Source organism: Bos taurus, chromosome 8 (assembly GCF_002263795.3).
Source record: "Bos taurus isolate L1 Dominette 01449 registration number 42190680 breed Hereford chromosome 8, ARS-UCD2.0, whole genome shotgun sequence".
Lineage (NCBI taxonomy): Eukaryota > Metazoa > Chordata > Mammalia > Artiodactyla > Bovidae > Bos > Bos taurus.
This window is the reverse complement of record NC_037335.1, coordinates 64,003,532-64,019,924: the sequence shown is the minus strand read 5'-3', so window position 1 is coordinate 64,019,924 and position 16,393 is coordinate 64,003,532. Positions and strand designations below refer to the sequence as shown.

Genomic DNA, 16,393 nt, shown 5'->3' with positions numbered 1-16,393 from the left:
TAAAATACAGAAGAAAAAAGAAAATGAAAACCACCTATAATCATGCCTACTCACAACATTTTGTTGTATATCATTCTAACACACACACACACATACAAACACACACACAGCTCTGTGTGGCAATATATAAATAGATATAAGTAACATATATTCAAATTTAGGGTCATAGCACACATATAGTTTTGAAAGCTGCTTTTCCTTCAGAGTTCACCACGACCATGTCCCTGGGTAATTAAATCTTCTATGTCACCAGTTCCAGGGCTGCATGTGTGAATATGGGGGGGTCTTGCACCTAAATCTCGGTGCTCTGGTGTTGGCTATAACTTACTTCAATTTGAATGGCTACCCCTCTGATAAAGGGCAGAAAATGCAGGTTAATCTCAGGCTATGCGCACATGTCCAGCTGCTGCCTGGGGGATCTGTCAGACCCTGGACTTCTGCCGGGGCTCCTCTGTATGGCTGAGCAATGGTGAGAGCCTTGGATGGGTAACCAGGAGGCCAGGCTTGCTGATAACCTCCCGGGTGTCTGCCATTCTCTGGCCATCCGTTAGTTTCCGATAAGTGCCAACAGGAGTTTAGATGGCCTGATCCTCTGAGAGTCGGTGAGTTTGTGGCCAAGGCTGGAAAGAGTAGGGATTCTGGAGTCAGGCCTGAGTGTTGGCTCAGTTCCACCACTCACTAGCTGTGTGACTGTGGACACGTTGCTCACCTTTCCAAGCATCGGTTTTTCCATCTGTAAAATCCTGGCTAATACTACCAACTAGGAGATGTGTTGTAGGGATTGGAGAGGAAGTATATAACACTTGGCACACAGTAGGTATTTAATAAACAGTCACAGTGATCACAAGCTTTTCACACTCCAGGCCCTCCTAGAGGGGTGGAGTCTGGGGGTTAAAAGTGCTTGGTATCAAGATTAAATGCCAGCTCTGCCATTTATGAGCTGTACAATCTTAGCTGGGTGACATCACTTCTCCATGACTTGACTTCTCCATCTTATTTGTAAGGTGAGGATGATTGCAGCTCCTTACTCAAGGTTGAAGGGAAAGTCAAGTGAGATGCTCCACACACACATCATCTATACATAAACACATCGCCCAGTCATCACTCAACATAACCCACGGAGTATGAAGAAGCTCCAGGGACTTGCCTTGCTCGGGGCTGCTGTGCGGGTCAGCACTCAAGTTGCTGGTTTCCTTGGTCCCTTCAGGTACAGGTTCACCAGAAAGCTCTGCATCCTCAGAGGCAGGGGATGGAGTTGGAGGTGTGTGTATGGGTTCAACTTCTGCTTCTTTAGACTGCAGGGAGGAAAAATGAGACCCAAAAGGATTTACTTGGCATGAGAGCAGGAAAGACGGCAGTGAGTATCACTGGAGAAAACAGTATCTCCACAAAATCTGAGTAAACCCAGAAAGCCTTATCTTGCCTATTGTGCACCTAGGTCATCACTGATCTTCCTCAGTCCCTGAAAAAGGTGCATGTTGGGGTAATTAAATTTTGTTCAGTTTACAGCGAGACCCTGCTACTCTTGGATGAAGCTCTTGGAGCACAGAGATCACATTCCTGTGATCCCTGCATCCCAGGCCAGCACAGAGGAGGTGCTCGGTAAAGATGTGTTAGAGGGAGGAGACAGAGGAAGGGATGGAGGAATGAAGGATGGGAGGAAGGGGGGGAAGGAGGGTGGGAAGAAGGAAGGAAGAGAGGGAGCGGGGGGAAGAGGGCTGTGTTCAGCGAAAGCTGGATAAATCCAATCCCAGATGTATACTAATAACGCATGCCTATGAAAATAAAAGACAGGTATGGTTTCCTTTCTAGGAAACTTCAGTTTCTGTGCAGCTTTTTCAAAGTCAACCTATATCTTAACCACCTTTGCCAACTAGGAAACAACAAACAAAAAAACCAATAGTTGGAAACAACAATTCAGACATCTAGGTAGGAATCCTGATAAAGGGTAGCAAAGGTCATCCCCAGACCCAGAATCAAACAGCAGTTCCTGTGACCCAGGGCTCATCAGGGGTCAGACAGTCTCATCATTTTCTGAGCTCAAGGGACTGGGGTGAACAGAAGGATCCTGCTGACCAGTGTTGGGTCTGTGGTAAGAACAGGAAATAACTAAGACATTAAGGTTTCAGGGTAAATTTCTTACCACAACCATCACTTACCTATCCTGACTAATAACAGAAAGCTATTTCCTTAATGTCAGAACCTAGTATATAAATGATGAGTCTCTGGTCCATCAGAACAAGGAAGATTCTTATGGGCCCCATAACTTAGGACTTAATGGTTCAGTTCTCATAATCAAACTCAGGTCAAATCCCAACTCTCCTCTTATTAGCTATGTTATGTTGAGTAAGTCATATAACTTACTGAGCCTCAGCTTCCTCCCCTATAAAATGGGGCCAATAATAACTACTTAAAAGGTATAAAATGCATGGAGGTGCTTGGTACAGGGCCAGGTCCAGAGCATGAGCCCATAAATGGTAGCCATCATCCACATCACTAGATGTGATTTCTCTGGGTATTGATATTAAAGGTAATAATTATGTTTTTGCTCATCTGCACTTGTTTTTTCAATTATGAATATGGAATATTTCTGTACTAAAAAAAAAGATGTAGTTTACTGTACTCTAAAGTTTCCAAGGTGAGAGCAAGGATGGAAGGCTTCAAGAAGTTGAGCCTTGAAGAAGAAACCGTTTCAGAAAGCAGGAATGGAGGAAGGCATTGAGGTAAGAAGGGACAAAACACTGACAGGGCCTGAAAACCTGATCTTGGAGAGGGCTGGAGGAGTAGCAGGGGGATGAAGCCTGGGGAGGCAGCAAGAGGGACGGGACTGGCTCTTAGGTGAGAAGTCTGGGCTTGTAAAGGAGCAACAAACAGCATCCCTTGGGTAGCAGGATGGGGGGATCCGGGCAGGTGTGAACTTTAGGGAGTTCACCCTGGTGTTAATGAGAGCACGGATCTGGGGTGTTGAGGTTTAGGCCAGGAGACCAGGAGGATGCACTAAAGAAGGCTGGTGAGGCAGGACCAGGAGGGGTAGTGGGAGCGGGACACAGGCACGCTCCCACCCAAGGAGAGGCTGGGAAGAGCACCAAGAAGAACTCCTCATTCCCAGCTGTATAGTGATCCAGCAGAGCAGTAAGCACCTCTGCCCCAGGCAGGTCCTCTCCTCTCCTCTCCCTGCCCAGGGTCCAGGGGAAGCCACTTCACATGGTTCCCTGATGGGGCCAAGAAAGCCCGTGTTTATCCTGGAGCAAAGCTGCCGGTGGCTGGAAGCCAAGTGGCTTCATAAGGGACATGGGATTGGAGATGAGGCAGGTAGGGCAGGTCAGGGTTCAGGAAACACAGGACAGTCAGGAAAGGGTAGGCTAAGCTTAGTAACTCAATGTGGCAAATGCTGGGTTACAGGGAATCACTGACTCCAGCCTGTCAGCTAAAAACCTCTTTAGACAAACTCCCACCAAGGCAGCCATGAAGCCTGGGTTCAAGGCAGAGCTGGTGAGCCAACTCTTGGTGGTCAGGGTCAGGGGTCCTGCCTCCAACAGGCTGCTGCTGGTTTTCAGGGGTTAGTGTAGATGGAGAACCAGCGTGGCCTGTGACAAAATGCGAATGTTGAGTCTTTAATTTTAAATTAAAATGTGGTAATTTGCTGGCCCTCATTCAACACATATTTCTTGAGGCCCTACTGTGTTCCCTGGCTTACCTGATCCCTGGGATATGGAAATGAATTAATAAGAAGGGTGTCTGTCCTTGAACTGTTGGACAATCGGGGAGACACAGACCCAGGCACTACTCACTGTGAGATTACAGGATGGAGAGCCACACGTGAGGAGGGGACCGAGGCCGTGGCCTCCAATGAGGGGCTCTGGACTGGACCCTGAAGGAGTGGGAACTGGCCAGGTAGAGATGGGATGGGGGAGGGCCCGCCTGGCAAATGGAACCGCAGGAGCCAAGGCATGGACGAGGGGTGAAAGGGCCTGGTGTGCTGGGGATCTGTGAGCCTTGGGTGTCACTGGAAGAGAGGTCCTGGATGTGGAAAAGAATCCTCTGCAGAGCTTTGTGTAAGACAGACCCTCGATCTCACTCCATTCATTCATGAATCTGAACGTCTGGGCATGCGCCCAGGCAAGGGGCTTTTTTTAAGACCGACTCCAAGTTCCGCCCACCCCCCACCCCACCCCATACATACACACAGTATAGATAAACACATACATACACACACAGACATATACACACACATATACACACACATACACACACACACACTCAGGACTCTGATGCACAGCCAGGGCTGAGAACCATAGGGTATTAATTCTAACTCAGCAAAGATAGAGCTTTCCAGAAATGGAAAGGTGTGTCAGCAGACACTGACTTAGCAGGAGGAAGAATGGGGCAGCAGGGACTCCTACCCTAAATGGGGAAGGAGGTGAGGAGGGGCTGGCTTTTTAAGTCCCTGACCGCTCAGGCAGTCCATGATTCAGTCTGAGGGTCATGGTTTGTATCTTAGAGGGTGGCAGGTTGCAAAGGGTGAGGACAGGGAAGTGAGATTCATTCCAAGAGAAAAGCCAGATAGAGAAGGGAGGGGAACGTCTGAGCCAAAGAGGGAAATTCCCCCGTCCTGGGGTGGGGAGCCGGGGGGGGAGTTTTCCAGGGGAGGGTGAAAGGGGGGGCAGTCCCCAGTTTGGGGCTGATGTGACTGACTGTGGCCTGGACCCAGGCTGGAAACCCGGCTCTGCCGCCTCCAGACTGCACATCCTCAGGCAAAGCTTTGCACTCCCGTGCCTCCCCCGGGGAACGAAAGGAAAACAGCGCCCTGCGAAAGAGGTTACAGCCGTGCCTGACCCGCCTCCACCTCCATGGCGTCCCATGCTCTTAAGCCCCGCTTCAAGTCCGTCCCTCAGGACCACCTTGGGTTATTAGTCTCTCTGCCCGAGTCAGCCTCACTCCTAGCTGTGAGCTGGTACACTGGGGGGCAGCACCAGACCAGAAAGCCTAGAGGACCATGGCTCTGTGCCCTGCTGCCCTACGTCTTGGACATGCCAGTGGGGTGGCCAAGGGATGATGGGCTCATGGGACTGCAACACTGCTCAGCACAGCTACCCCGAGTCACCACCCAGGCAGGCACCTTGGACCCTTCACTTTCTCCATCACAGCTACCCCCAAATTGGCTGTGGTCCTGGGGGGGCACCCCTGCAACACCACCCCGGCCAGCAGCACAGGGTCATGGCCAAATCCTTGATGGGGCATAATGGGACTTGTGCTTTAGCCTCAGCTCAGCCACACACCCTAGGCCCAGTCTCTTTCCTTCTTTGGACCTCACAGTTTGTTCAGTACCAAGGGCAGTTTTCTGTACATCTCTGAACAGGAAGAGGTGACCGTTAAGGCCCTCTCACAGTAACAGACTCTGGTCCTATTCTGCCCCACCCACACCTCTGTCTCCGGAGGTCTGTGATTTATAGCCTCTGCCTTCTTTCCAGCTCCCTGCTTTCTTCCATCAGAGATGTGTCCATAGACTGAGCCAGACCAGTCTAGGAGATGGCTGGGGCTTCCGTGTTCAGTGACTCAGACACTGCTGGCTGTTTTTATTAGAACAGGCTCCTTGGTGTCTCCACAGTCTGATTCAATGCTTTCAAAACCACTTCCTTGTCTCGGCCACAGGGCACATTCCCAGGAGGGAGGAGGCCCACACCACCGCTGCCTTTCCCATGGGACCAGAAATGAGCTCCTAGGAGGGCTCTCCATCTCACAGGAGTGAGGGCCCCAACTTCCCTCTCATAGCCAGAGCCCCGAACAAGTGCGACAACAGCCACTTCCCTTGTGCCAGGCACTGGGCCGAGACCTTTTCCTTGCACAGCCTCATCGGACCTCGCAAGGACCCCACAAGATAGCACTCTGATTATTGTTTGGTGGAAGAGGGGCTGAGGCTCAGAAAGGCTGAGTAAGTCACCTAAGCTCACACAGCTGGGAGGCAATGGAGCAGAGTTCGCCTTTGGAAAGCCCTCCCCTGGTCACAGCACAGGGTGGCACCTGGGTATCGGCGTTCCCCTACACTGAGTGAAGTGAAGTGAAGTCGCTCAGTTGTGTCCGACTCTTTGCGACCCTGTGAACTGTAGCCTACCAGGCTTCTCCATCCATGGGTTCTCCAGGCAAGAATACTAGAGTGGGTTACCATTTCCTTCTCCAGGGGATCTTCCCAACCCAGGGATCAAACCCGGGTCTCCCGCATTGGAGGCAGACGCTTTAACCTCTGAGCCACCAGGGAATCCCCCTACACTGAGGATTTTGCAAAATGCCCACTGGCCAGTATTTTCCTGACTTCCCCAGGTGAGCTGTCGAATGAAGTCACAGATGTGAGGACAGAGACTTCAGACCAAGTCTGGGTCCTCTTGGACAATGCCTAGCCCTCTAAAAGCTGACCAAGATGACATAGCACAGTACCCGGTACTCACTGGGGCTTGAGTGTAGGTGACTGCTTCCAAGATCTCAGCTACTCCATCCGTCTCCTGGAGCCCGCTGGTCTCTCCAGATGCCTGTGTGGAGACAAATCATGTGGGCAGAGGGGGAGAAAAGTTGATAACTGGGGAGTCATAGAAACAGACTCCTATGGAGAAGCAGGGTACATGTAAAAGGAAAGATGTAGATGGAGGTGTACAGAGAAAGTGGGGTGAAGGGGAAAGCATGTGATTGAGCTATTCTTTTTGTCTCCTTCCACATTTTATTGCTCAAACAAAAAATACAATCAATGTAGTCTCTCCAACATACCTACTTACATTTTGCCCAAGTGCCCTCCTATCTTGATCAAAAGGCACTCCCTCTGTGCTGACTGTCATCAGAATTTCTCACTGGGAACCACTATATTTGAAGAACATCCTCCTCTTGTTACCTAGTCTTCACAATTAGCCCCCTGATGGCAGCCAGGACACCGTGTGCCATGATTTTGTAACCTGCTTGTGGACCCTTGGATTGTTTCTGTTTGTTCAATATTAATAGCACCACAGAGATGAAGCAATATATACACACAAGTTTTCCCTTCTCTCAGCATCATGGGAATGCCAGGCTGGAATCATGGACTCGAGGAGAGCAAATATTCTCCCAGGGCCAAGTTCTACCTCTGAGGGGCTGGCTGTCCAAGTACACTGGCAACATTTTTTACTGAATGAATGAAAGAAGTTTATGCTTAGCTTTGGGGCTGACAGATAGAGGATATAAAGGTCTACGAATACGCCATGCTCTGCTGGCCTATGACTTTCCTTCTTTGTGCGGTGTCTTCTGCTGGGAATACCTTTTCTTCTTCATCTGGCTGACTCTTGCTTGTCACTGATCAGGTATCAACTCCTTCCTGACCCGCTTCCTGTTCTTCCTCTTCCACCTTCCTGCCCCTGCCTGACTTGAAGAATTTGGGTCTGAGGACCAATTACACTCAGGTCTATCACTGCTTTTGGGTATGTCTGAGCATCTTGAGGATGCAGACGGTCCCCAGTTCATCTCTTTATCTCCCGCATCTCCCCAGGTCGGTCACCTTGCAGGTACTCAGTCAATCCTGGAGGGAGGGGGAGGAGGGAGGAAGAGGGAAAAGGAGCCATCTTTTTTTCCCTGCTCACCACCCCCTTTAATTGAGGAACTGATTCATTTGCCAAATAAAAGCTAAATTTAGGTTTGTTTTTGTAAGAATTTACATTCAGAACGTCTTGGAGTTTTAACTTTTATTTTAGAATCCTGACACCCTTTCTTGGCAGGAAGTCTGGAAACCAGGCCATTGACTGGTACAGCCATGGAAGAACCTAACACCTTAGAAGAAACACAACTCCCCCCGCCACCAATCCTCCACCAAACACCAAAGACATGGCTGAAGTTCTCAAAAATAATAACAAAGCCAAAAAGCTCAAAATAGGACTTGATGGAGCGCTTGCCAAGATAAGGGATTTCAGAGACTCCATGACGTTTGGGGTGAAAAACTGCCTGGGTGCCGGGCCCTTCTCTGGCTGCTGGGGCTTCAGGGCCCACTGTGGGGGTGACAGGGAGAAGTGGGGGTGACGGGGAGAAGTGGGGGTGACGGGGAGAAGTGGGGCGGCTCACCGAGGAGTCTTCAGCTTCACACATCTCCTCGGGAGTCCTGGGGTCAGGGTGGATGATGAGCTGCTGTATGGAACCCTAGAGGAAAGCAGAGGGGTCGGAGGCCGCGTTTACAGCACAAGTACCACTGGGACACACGACTGTTTTTATACAGAGCAGAACCAGTGAGAGGACAGGAGTGAGAAGTGCTGCCCGAGGCCATGAAAAGAAAACCATGCCATCCCCAGGCCTGCTCTCATTAAGGGGGGCTCTCCCTGGGACAATGTAAAATGAGCCTCACTAACCAGAGAGGTCCTTAGAGAGCTCAGTATTCAAAGTGCAGAATAACAGCAGCCTCCTAACAGGTCCCCAGGTCCCTAACTTGTCAGCAATGAACCCTAAAGTACTCGCCTCCCCCACCAGAAAGTGTCTCTCCCCCATGGCTCAAAGCTTCCAGTTGGAAGGACTTGTCCCCAGAGTAGCTGTCAGCCAGGCTCCCTGCCTCCACTCTGCCTCCCCTCCCTACCCCCAATAGCCCATTCTGCATATGTGGTGGTGGTTAGTCACTCAGTTGTGTCCAAAATTTTGTGACCCCATGGACTGTAGCCTGCCAGGCTCCTCTGTCCATGGAATTCTCCAGGCAAGAATACTGGAGTGGGTTGCCATTCCCTTCTCCAGGAGATCTTCCCGAGCCAGGGATTGAACCCGGGTCTCCTGCATTGTGGGCAGATTCTTTACCATCTGAGCCACCAGGGAGGTCCATCTCCAAGTGAGAGTTTCAAAACTGTTCATTGGATTCTACCTTCTTAAAATCCATATTCCACTGTATTACAGATAAACCCAAACTCCAGCTCAGTCCTGTCTTAAATCAATTGGGAAGGTATCAGTAAGAATCAAAATGAAAGTGAAAGTTGCTCAGTCTTGTCTGACTCTTTGCGAACCCATGGACTATACAGCCCATGGAATTCTCCAGGCCAGAATACTGGAGTGGGTAGCCATTCTCTCCTCCAGGGGATCCTCCCAACCCAGTAAGACTAGTGGTGACTAAATGAATGACTACAATAACTTGGGATTTGCTTTAGAATGGCTCGTTCATAAAAATCCATTTGACAGTAAAATCAGTCTTCTGATATTTTTTCAAGGCACATTGTCCCAAAGGAGAGACAGCAACTACCTCACACTCTCATCTCAGCTCTTCCACCTTTGCAGAAATTATATGCAGCTGTCACCATTTTCCAAAGATAAAATCACTGAACAAAACATGAATTACAAACCTTACCCTTTTTATAATGCCTAAAAACAGACAAAGTGCTTTCACACAGGCTAGCTCACATGATTCCACAACCCTATAGCCTAAGTTTTCTAATCCCCACTCACAGATAAGAAAACACAGAGAGGATCAGAGAATTCAGCTGCTGTTTAAAATCATCAGGCTACACTGAAAACTCAGGAATAGAATCTAAGTTCTGAGTTTCGAGCCTAGCTTTTGTCCCACTAGCATGCATGCCCGAGGACATAAGGATAAAATGATAATAAGAACAGTCGCTGGTGTTTGCTGCAGTGTCCAGCAGCCTCCTCGTCTGGAAGACTTGAACTCACAATGAATCTCTCCAGCCCCGTAGCTCCTGCATTGCCCACAAAGATTCCCGCACTGGGCTCGAAGGTCAAGGCCTGGGAGGACCTTGGAAAGGGGACGCGGCCATGCTCCTCACAGTCCACGAGGAGGGTCACTTCCTCGCCCTGGACGACCACAGCAAAGTAGTTCCACTTGTGGGTCATCACGGGCACCAGGAAGGCGGCGGCCTCACGGGACACCTGGGAGCTAGGCTCCGTGTAGTAGAGGATGACCCGCTGGCGGCCGTCCTCCACGCCCGAGAGCCGCAGGCCCAGGTAGATGACTTTCTGGAAGGCGTCCGTGATGGCAAAGAGCACACCGCCTTGGGGGCTGCTGGGCTTCACCCTCACGCTGATGGCGAAGTCCCTGAAGAAGGTGGACGGGATGAGGGTCCTGGCCGGGCGGCCGACGTTGGCACCAGGCCCAAAGCTGTAGGCTGGGAAGCCACCATAGCCAGCTACAAAGGACACAGAGGAGGGCAGCGGGACGCCGACGAGCTCCGTGAGGTCCAGGGGGCCCCGGGAAGCCGATTCTGCAGGGAGGGAGAGAAGAGCCCATGCTTCACACATACGTTCCTCTCTGCTTGGAAATAAGGAGGAAGTATACTCAGGAAATGAAATGGGATCCTTCAAGAAGCCCACTGCAGCATCTTAATTTCTGTTTGTCAAACTTTTTTGACAATGACCCATAATAAGAAATACATTTACATGGCCACCCACTATGCACATTTAGACAAATATATATCTGTAACCCTGAAACAGATGTTTCATAAAACATTATTTACTTTTAATACTCACCAGGCACTATGATGTTTTCTTTTCCATTTAACAATTCTTTTTCTCTTTTATTTTATTAAAAACATGCTGGAAAACAACCTACTAAATTGATTTCATTACCCACGAACAAGTCATGATTAGTTTGGAAAACATATCAGAATATTTCTAGAATATTTCTACAATGTTCCCCCACATCAACATAGGGATTTCCCCCCATTTCTCTCTGTAAAAGTGGGCAGGTTTGTTTTGTTGTGTTTTGAGTGAAGTCTACTGTTCAAGTGCCTCAGGATATGGGGGAAAGCAGGGACAAATCGAAGTGCTCCCAGACCTTAGGACAACTGAAATTTGCATCATTGTCATGCATTGTCAACTCCCTTTGTCACTGTCGTCGTTATGACAGCATCACCCACATTCCCTGATCTCTCATTTTTAGCAGGCTGTAAGCTCTTCACATACATTAGTTCATTTACTCCTCACAACCACGCTATGAGGATAGGTACTATTATCCCATTCTATTCCAGAGAGAACTTGTGTGTGTGTGTGTGTGTTCAGTTGCTCAGTTGTGCCCCACTGCAACCCCATGGACTGTAGCCCACCAGGCTCCCCTGTCCATGGGATTCTCCAGGCAAGAACACTGGAGTGGGTTGCCATTTCCTTCTCCAGGGCATCTTCTGAACCCAGGGATTGAAACTGTATCACCTGTATTGGTAGGTGGATTCTTTACCACTAGTACCACCTGGGAAGCCCCAGAGACAACTTAGAGAAGGTAAAAAATTTGCCCAAAGTAAGCCCATCAGAAGTCTAAAGCCAGAGCATCTGACTAAAGAGGATGTGCTCTTCACCACCACCCTTTGCCGGGAGAAACACAGGGCTCCATTGTGGTGGCCTGGAGAGGACTTAGGCTCATAAGCCTTGAGCCACCCAACCACTATTCCCTGGGAGAAGGCTGCAGGCTGGCTTACAGACACCTGCACCCACATGCACCTAAAGAGATGAGATAAGAATGCAGGTCCCAGGCAGAGATGGACAGGAACCCTGCGGATGGACAGTAGATACAAACTGGATTTTGAAAAAGTAATGTTTGAAAAAAGGAATGTAAGATGGTCATTTTATTTAATCTGTTTAGATTGATTACACATGGAGATGATAATTTGGGGACACTCTGGGCTATATAAAATATATTATTAACATTTTTAAGACAAGAATAACATGAGGAATAGGCATGGGCCCAGCACCCCACTTAGGAAATATCAACTCGGCCGCAGCTCTCAGGAACCCTCTGATCCTTCCCCCTGCCCATGCCCCAGAGGCAGCCACTCTAGGGGTCTGGTGTTTATCATCCCCCTGCATGTCTTTGTGTGTTTACTACACGAGTATATGTCTCTAACAGAATTCAGCACTGCAGTGCCTGTCTCCTAACCTCATATAAGTGTTGGCAGGCTGCGTGTATTCTGGAACTTTTTTTTCCCACTCAACATTGTATTTTTGTGATTTATCCCTGTTGAGTGTGGCTCCAAGTCTCATGTTTTCATAGCAGTATCCTATGTATAAATAAGTCACTGTGGATTACTTCATCTTTCTGCTGATGGAAAGTGAGGTTTCCCATCACTAGTACAGCCACTGCTGCTATGGACTTTCTTATTCACATCTCCTTGTGCTTACCTGTGCAAGTGAGTCCACCACTTTGGGGTGGAAATTATTCAATGATATGAACATTTGCACCTGTAACTTCACTGAGTATGGCTAAATTGCTCTCTTAAGCAACTGTGCCGTTTAAAAAACCTGATATATAACCAACAAATAACACTGTATAAGTTTAAGGTGAACAAAGTGTTGATCTGATACCCTTGTATATTGCAATATGATTACCACTCTAGCATTAGTTAATGTCCACCTCGCATGCTATAATTATCATGTCTTTTTGATGTAATTATTATCTTAATTACCATTAAGACGCAACTGTGCCATTTTACATACCCACTAGAAGCATGTTCCTGCCAACATTTAGGGGAGGTAGAGAGATGAGATTTGGGGAGAAGTCCATGGGGCTTTTCAACTATAGCGATGATGTTATTTCTTAAACTAGGTGATATTCGAAAGTATTCCTTGTAGTATTCTTTGTTAAAAACGGTCATGGTAAATATTTCACAACACTAAAGAAAATGATTATTGCGTCTTCAGCAAAAGGGCAAGTCTGATCATGTTGAGGCCTTAATGAGAAGGCTTCTCCGGTCACCTGTGCTCTCAGGGTACCCAGCGGCCTGGGCACCTGGCTGGAGGGCCCTCTTGGTCTAGACCCAGCAGCACTCTGACTCCCCAGCAAGCCTGATGATGTCCTTCCAGTGCCCCAGGCCATCGCAGGTCCTCTCCCCCCACGTCAAATGCTCTTCCCTCCGCGCCTCATCCCACTGGCTATTTTTACCAGAATAACTCCTCGTTCTCCCCACCCCCGAAATCCCTTGTTTCACCTCCTGACCTACATCCTCCTCCTTCAAAACACACTAGGGTCCCCCACTTTCACCCCCTGTACGCTGCAGGTCGCTCTTGGGTCACTTGTCTCTCTCCCCATTGGACCACACCATTCATCTCTATGTTCCCGCCTCCAGCTCAGTGCTAAGGAATGAATGAATGAAAAAAAATGAACAAATAAATGAAATTCAACCTCTTCAGTCTACAGAAAGAAGGCAAAACTGAGGTTAAAAGAGGGAAGGGGTTTAGTAATTATAAACGGACCTGATTCTCAATCCAATGCTTTTTCTGTCCAGTTTGCAATTTGCATTAAAACAGAAAGTAAAGTATAGCAAACCCAAGAAGGCAAAAATAAGAAGATTCATAAATTGGTTAAATTTAATGACACACAAATTTTTTAAGTTCTGCATAGCAAAAATAAATTCCCACAGTGTCAAATAAAATCCCAATCTTGACAAAAATATTTGCTGCATGTATCACAGACAACAAACAAATTACCTTAACACAAAAAACAAATGAATAAGCAGGAGGTCAATAATCCGAAGATACTGGGAAAGATTGAAGAAGAAAGAAGGGGACGACAGAGGATGAGACCGTTGGACGGCATCACTGACTCAATGGACGTGAGTTTGAGCAAGCTCCAGGAGATGGTGAAGCCTGGTGTGCTGCAGTCCATGGAGTCGCCAAGAGTCAGACACGACTGAGAGACTGAACAACAAAAAAATAATCCAAAAGAAAAAATGGGCAAAGAATAGGAAAGTCTTTCCACAGTAAAAGAAAAAAAAAGGGCTATTAAACATACGAACAGATACTTAGCCTCATTCAGAACAAGAAAGATACAAGGTAAGATTATGAAGAGACAGCATTTTCCCTATCAGACTGGCAAAGATCAAAGCGTTGGCTAACATCCTGTTTAGCAAGCGTTTGAGGGAACAGGCCATTGCATGCACTGCTGGTGGAAGTGTAAAGTGATAACATCTGCGGGAGGAGCGTCCTCACTATGTGTATCAAAATTAAAAGTGCACATGTACTCTTTGACGCAGTGGTTATACTTCTATGAATTTTTGAAACAGATAAAGTTATATGTGTGCATATAAAGAACTTAAAAGAATATCCATTGCAGCACTGTTTAAAATGTATCTGGACATATCTAAACTGTTCCATCTTGGAATTCTCAGGGAATGGTTAAATAAATACTAACTTTTGTTATAGTCACACAAAGCAATCCAATGCAGCCTTTATTTATTTTTTAAAAATATTTATTTATTTGGCTCCCTCGGGTCTTAGTTGATCATGGTTAGTTGTGCTGTGCCATGTGGGATCTTGGTTCCCTAATTACAGGCTAAACCCACAATCTCTGCACTGCAAGGCAGATTCTTAACCACTGGACCACCAGGGAAGTCCACTTGTGAAGCCTTTAAAAAGGTGTGATTCCTTAGGTGTTAATATGAAACAAGAAGAGCTGACTCTTTGGAAAAGACCCTGATGCTGGGAAAGATTGAGGGCAGGAGGAGAAGCAGGCGACAGAAGATGCATCATCGACTCAATGGACATGAATCTGAGCAAACTCCGGGAAGCAGGGAAGGACAGGGAAGCCTGGCAAGCTGCAGTCCACGGGGTCACAAAGAGTCGGACACAACTGAGCAACAACAACAACAGATGTATGAACTAGAAACAAACAGAAAAACAAGGTGCAGAATAGAATTGCTATCCATTCAGTTCAGTTCAGTGCAGTCGTTCAGTCGTGTCTGACTCTTTGTGACCCCATGAATCGCAGCATGCCAGGCCTCCCTGTCCATCACCAACTCCTGGAGTTCACCCAGACTCACGTCCATCGAGTCAGCGATGCCATCCAGCCATCTCATCCTCTGTCGTCCCCTTCTCCTCCTGCCCCCAATCCCTCCCAGCATCAGTCTTTTCCAATGAGTCAACTCTTCGCATGAGGTGGCTAAAGTACTGGAGTTTCAGCTTTAGCATCATTCCTTCCAAAGAACACCCAGGACTGATCTCCTTTAGAATGGACCGGTTGGATCTCCTTGCAGTCCAAGGGACTCTCAAGAGTCGTCTCCAACACCACAGTTCAAAAGCATCAATTCTTCGGCGTTCAGCTTTCTTCACAGTCCAACTCTCACATCCATACATGACCACTGGAAAAACCACAGCCTTGACTAGATGGACCTTTGTTGGCAAAGTAATGTCTCTGCTTTTGAATATGCTATCTAGGTTGGTCATAACTTTCCTTCCAAGGAGTAAGCATCTTTTAATTTCATGGCTGCAGTCACCATCTGCAGTGATTTTGGAGCCCAAAAAAAATAAAGTCTGACACTGTTTCCACTGTTTCCCCATCTATTTCCCATGAAGTGATGGGACCAGATGCCATGCTATCCATTGGAAGTACATATATTAATACATGTTAAATACATAAAATATATATTAGAATATTTCTAGAAAGATACACAAGAAGCTGAGGCCAGAGACTCTCCAGGGAAGGAAGCTAGTGGCTGGGTGACAACAGACTTTCTTCTCAATGGATACTCTTTTGTACTTTTTGAATTTTACCTCAAGCACATGAAGTGAAAAATAGACATTTACATATTTTTAAAGATATTAACTCTTTACATCCTCTTTTAGAAAGTACAAAATCTTTTATGTTTTTCCTCACTCAAAGATAGCCCATTTCTGTATACAAAGGGGGAAAGAGTGAAAAGTAATGAAACAGAAATAAAAGCAAGCACCCCACTGAGATTTCTTTTCTCCCCTCCACAGTTTAAAGATAAAAGCCAAATAAAAGCATGAGTACCCTGCTGATAGCTTTCTGTCTTCTCCATCTGATCCAGTGAAAGCTTTTCCTCCAGCTCGTCTCCTTCTCCTACTGAGGATAGGAGAGGAAGCCCCTTTCCAGTGGGATGCTCCAGGTCTGCAGAATGTGTGGTTCCACAGTGGGTATATGACCCAGGCCTCTCATCCAGAGGCTTGTTTCTAAGTGGTGTTCCAAGGACTCAGGAACAGGTGGGGTTCAGGGACTCCAGGACAGGGATTGAAAGGTTTCCACCCAGAAGCCTGCTTAAACCAGCCCAGTGCTGCCATGTAAAGCAGTAAAGCCCAGGCTTCCACATGGCCATTTTGGGAATTCTTAGTTCCAGGAGGGATTCTGCTTCAAAAAAAAAAAAGAAAAAAAATCACCCATCGAGCCAACCTCCTTATTTTATAGACAGGGAAATAATGGTCAAGGAGAGAGTTTCATGACTAGGACACACATCCAGGAAGTAACAGGTGGAGCAGTGAAGCAAGAATGGGTGGAGGGGGAGATGTGATTCTGCCTTGGGGTGACTTGGAGTGGCAGGTGACCCGCAACTGGCGTCCCTCCACGACCCCTGGGCTGCCCTAGCCACGCTAGGCACAGGCCACTGGTGGGCCAGCTCGAGAGTGGACAGAAGAGGCAGCCTGTAGAGAACTGCCTTGGCGCTGGACAGAGCTGGGTTCAGAT

At 47.7% G+C, this 16,393-nt stretch overlaps 1 protein-coding gene across 5 annotated transcripts in view; it reads right to left on the bottom strand.

Annotated features, from left to right (window-relative positions):
• COL15A1 (collagen type XV alpha 1 chain) overlaps positions 1–16,393 on the bottom strand; it is a 103,377-nt gene that overhangs the window by 58,201 nt on the left and 28,783 nt on the right. For all 5 annotated transcript variants that reach the window (XM_005210199.5, XM_059888927.1, XM_059888928.1 and 2 more), the window contains 4 exons: positions 9,646–10,193; positions 8,071–8,145; positions 6,444–6,524; positions 1,148–1,295 (listed from right to left, as the gene is read on the bottom strand). In XM_005210199.5, the coding sequence (XP_005210256.1) occupies positions 1,148–1,295; positions 6,444–6,524; positions 8,071–8,145; positions 9,646–10,193 (852 nt within the window). The remainder of the gene's footprint in view (positions 1–1,147; positions 1,296–6,443; positions 6,525–8,070; positions 8,146–9,645; positions 10,194–16,393) is intronic.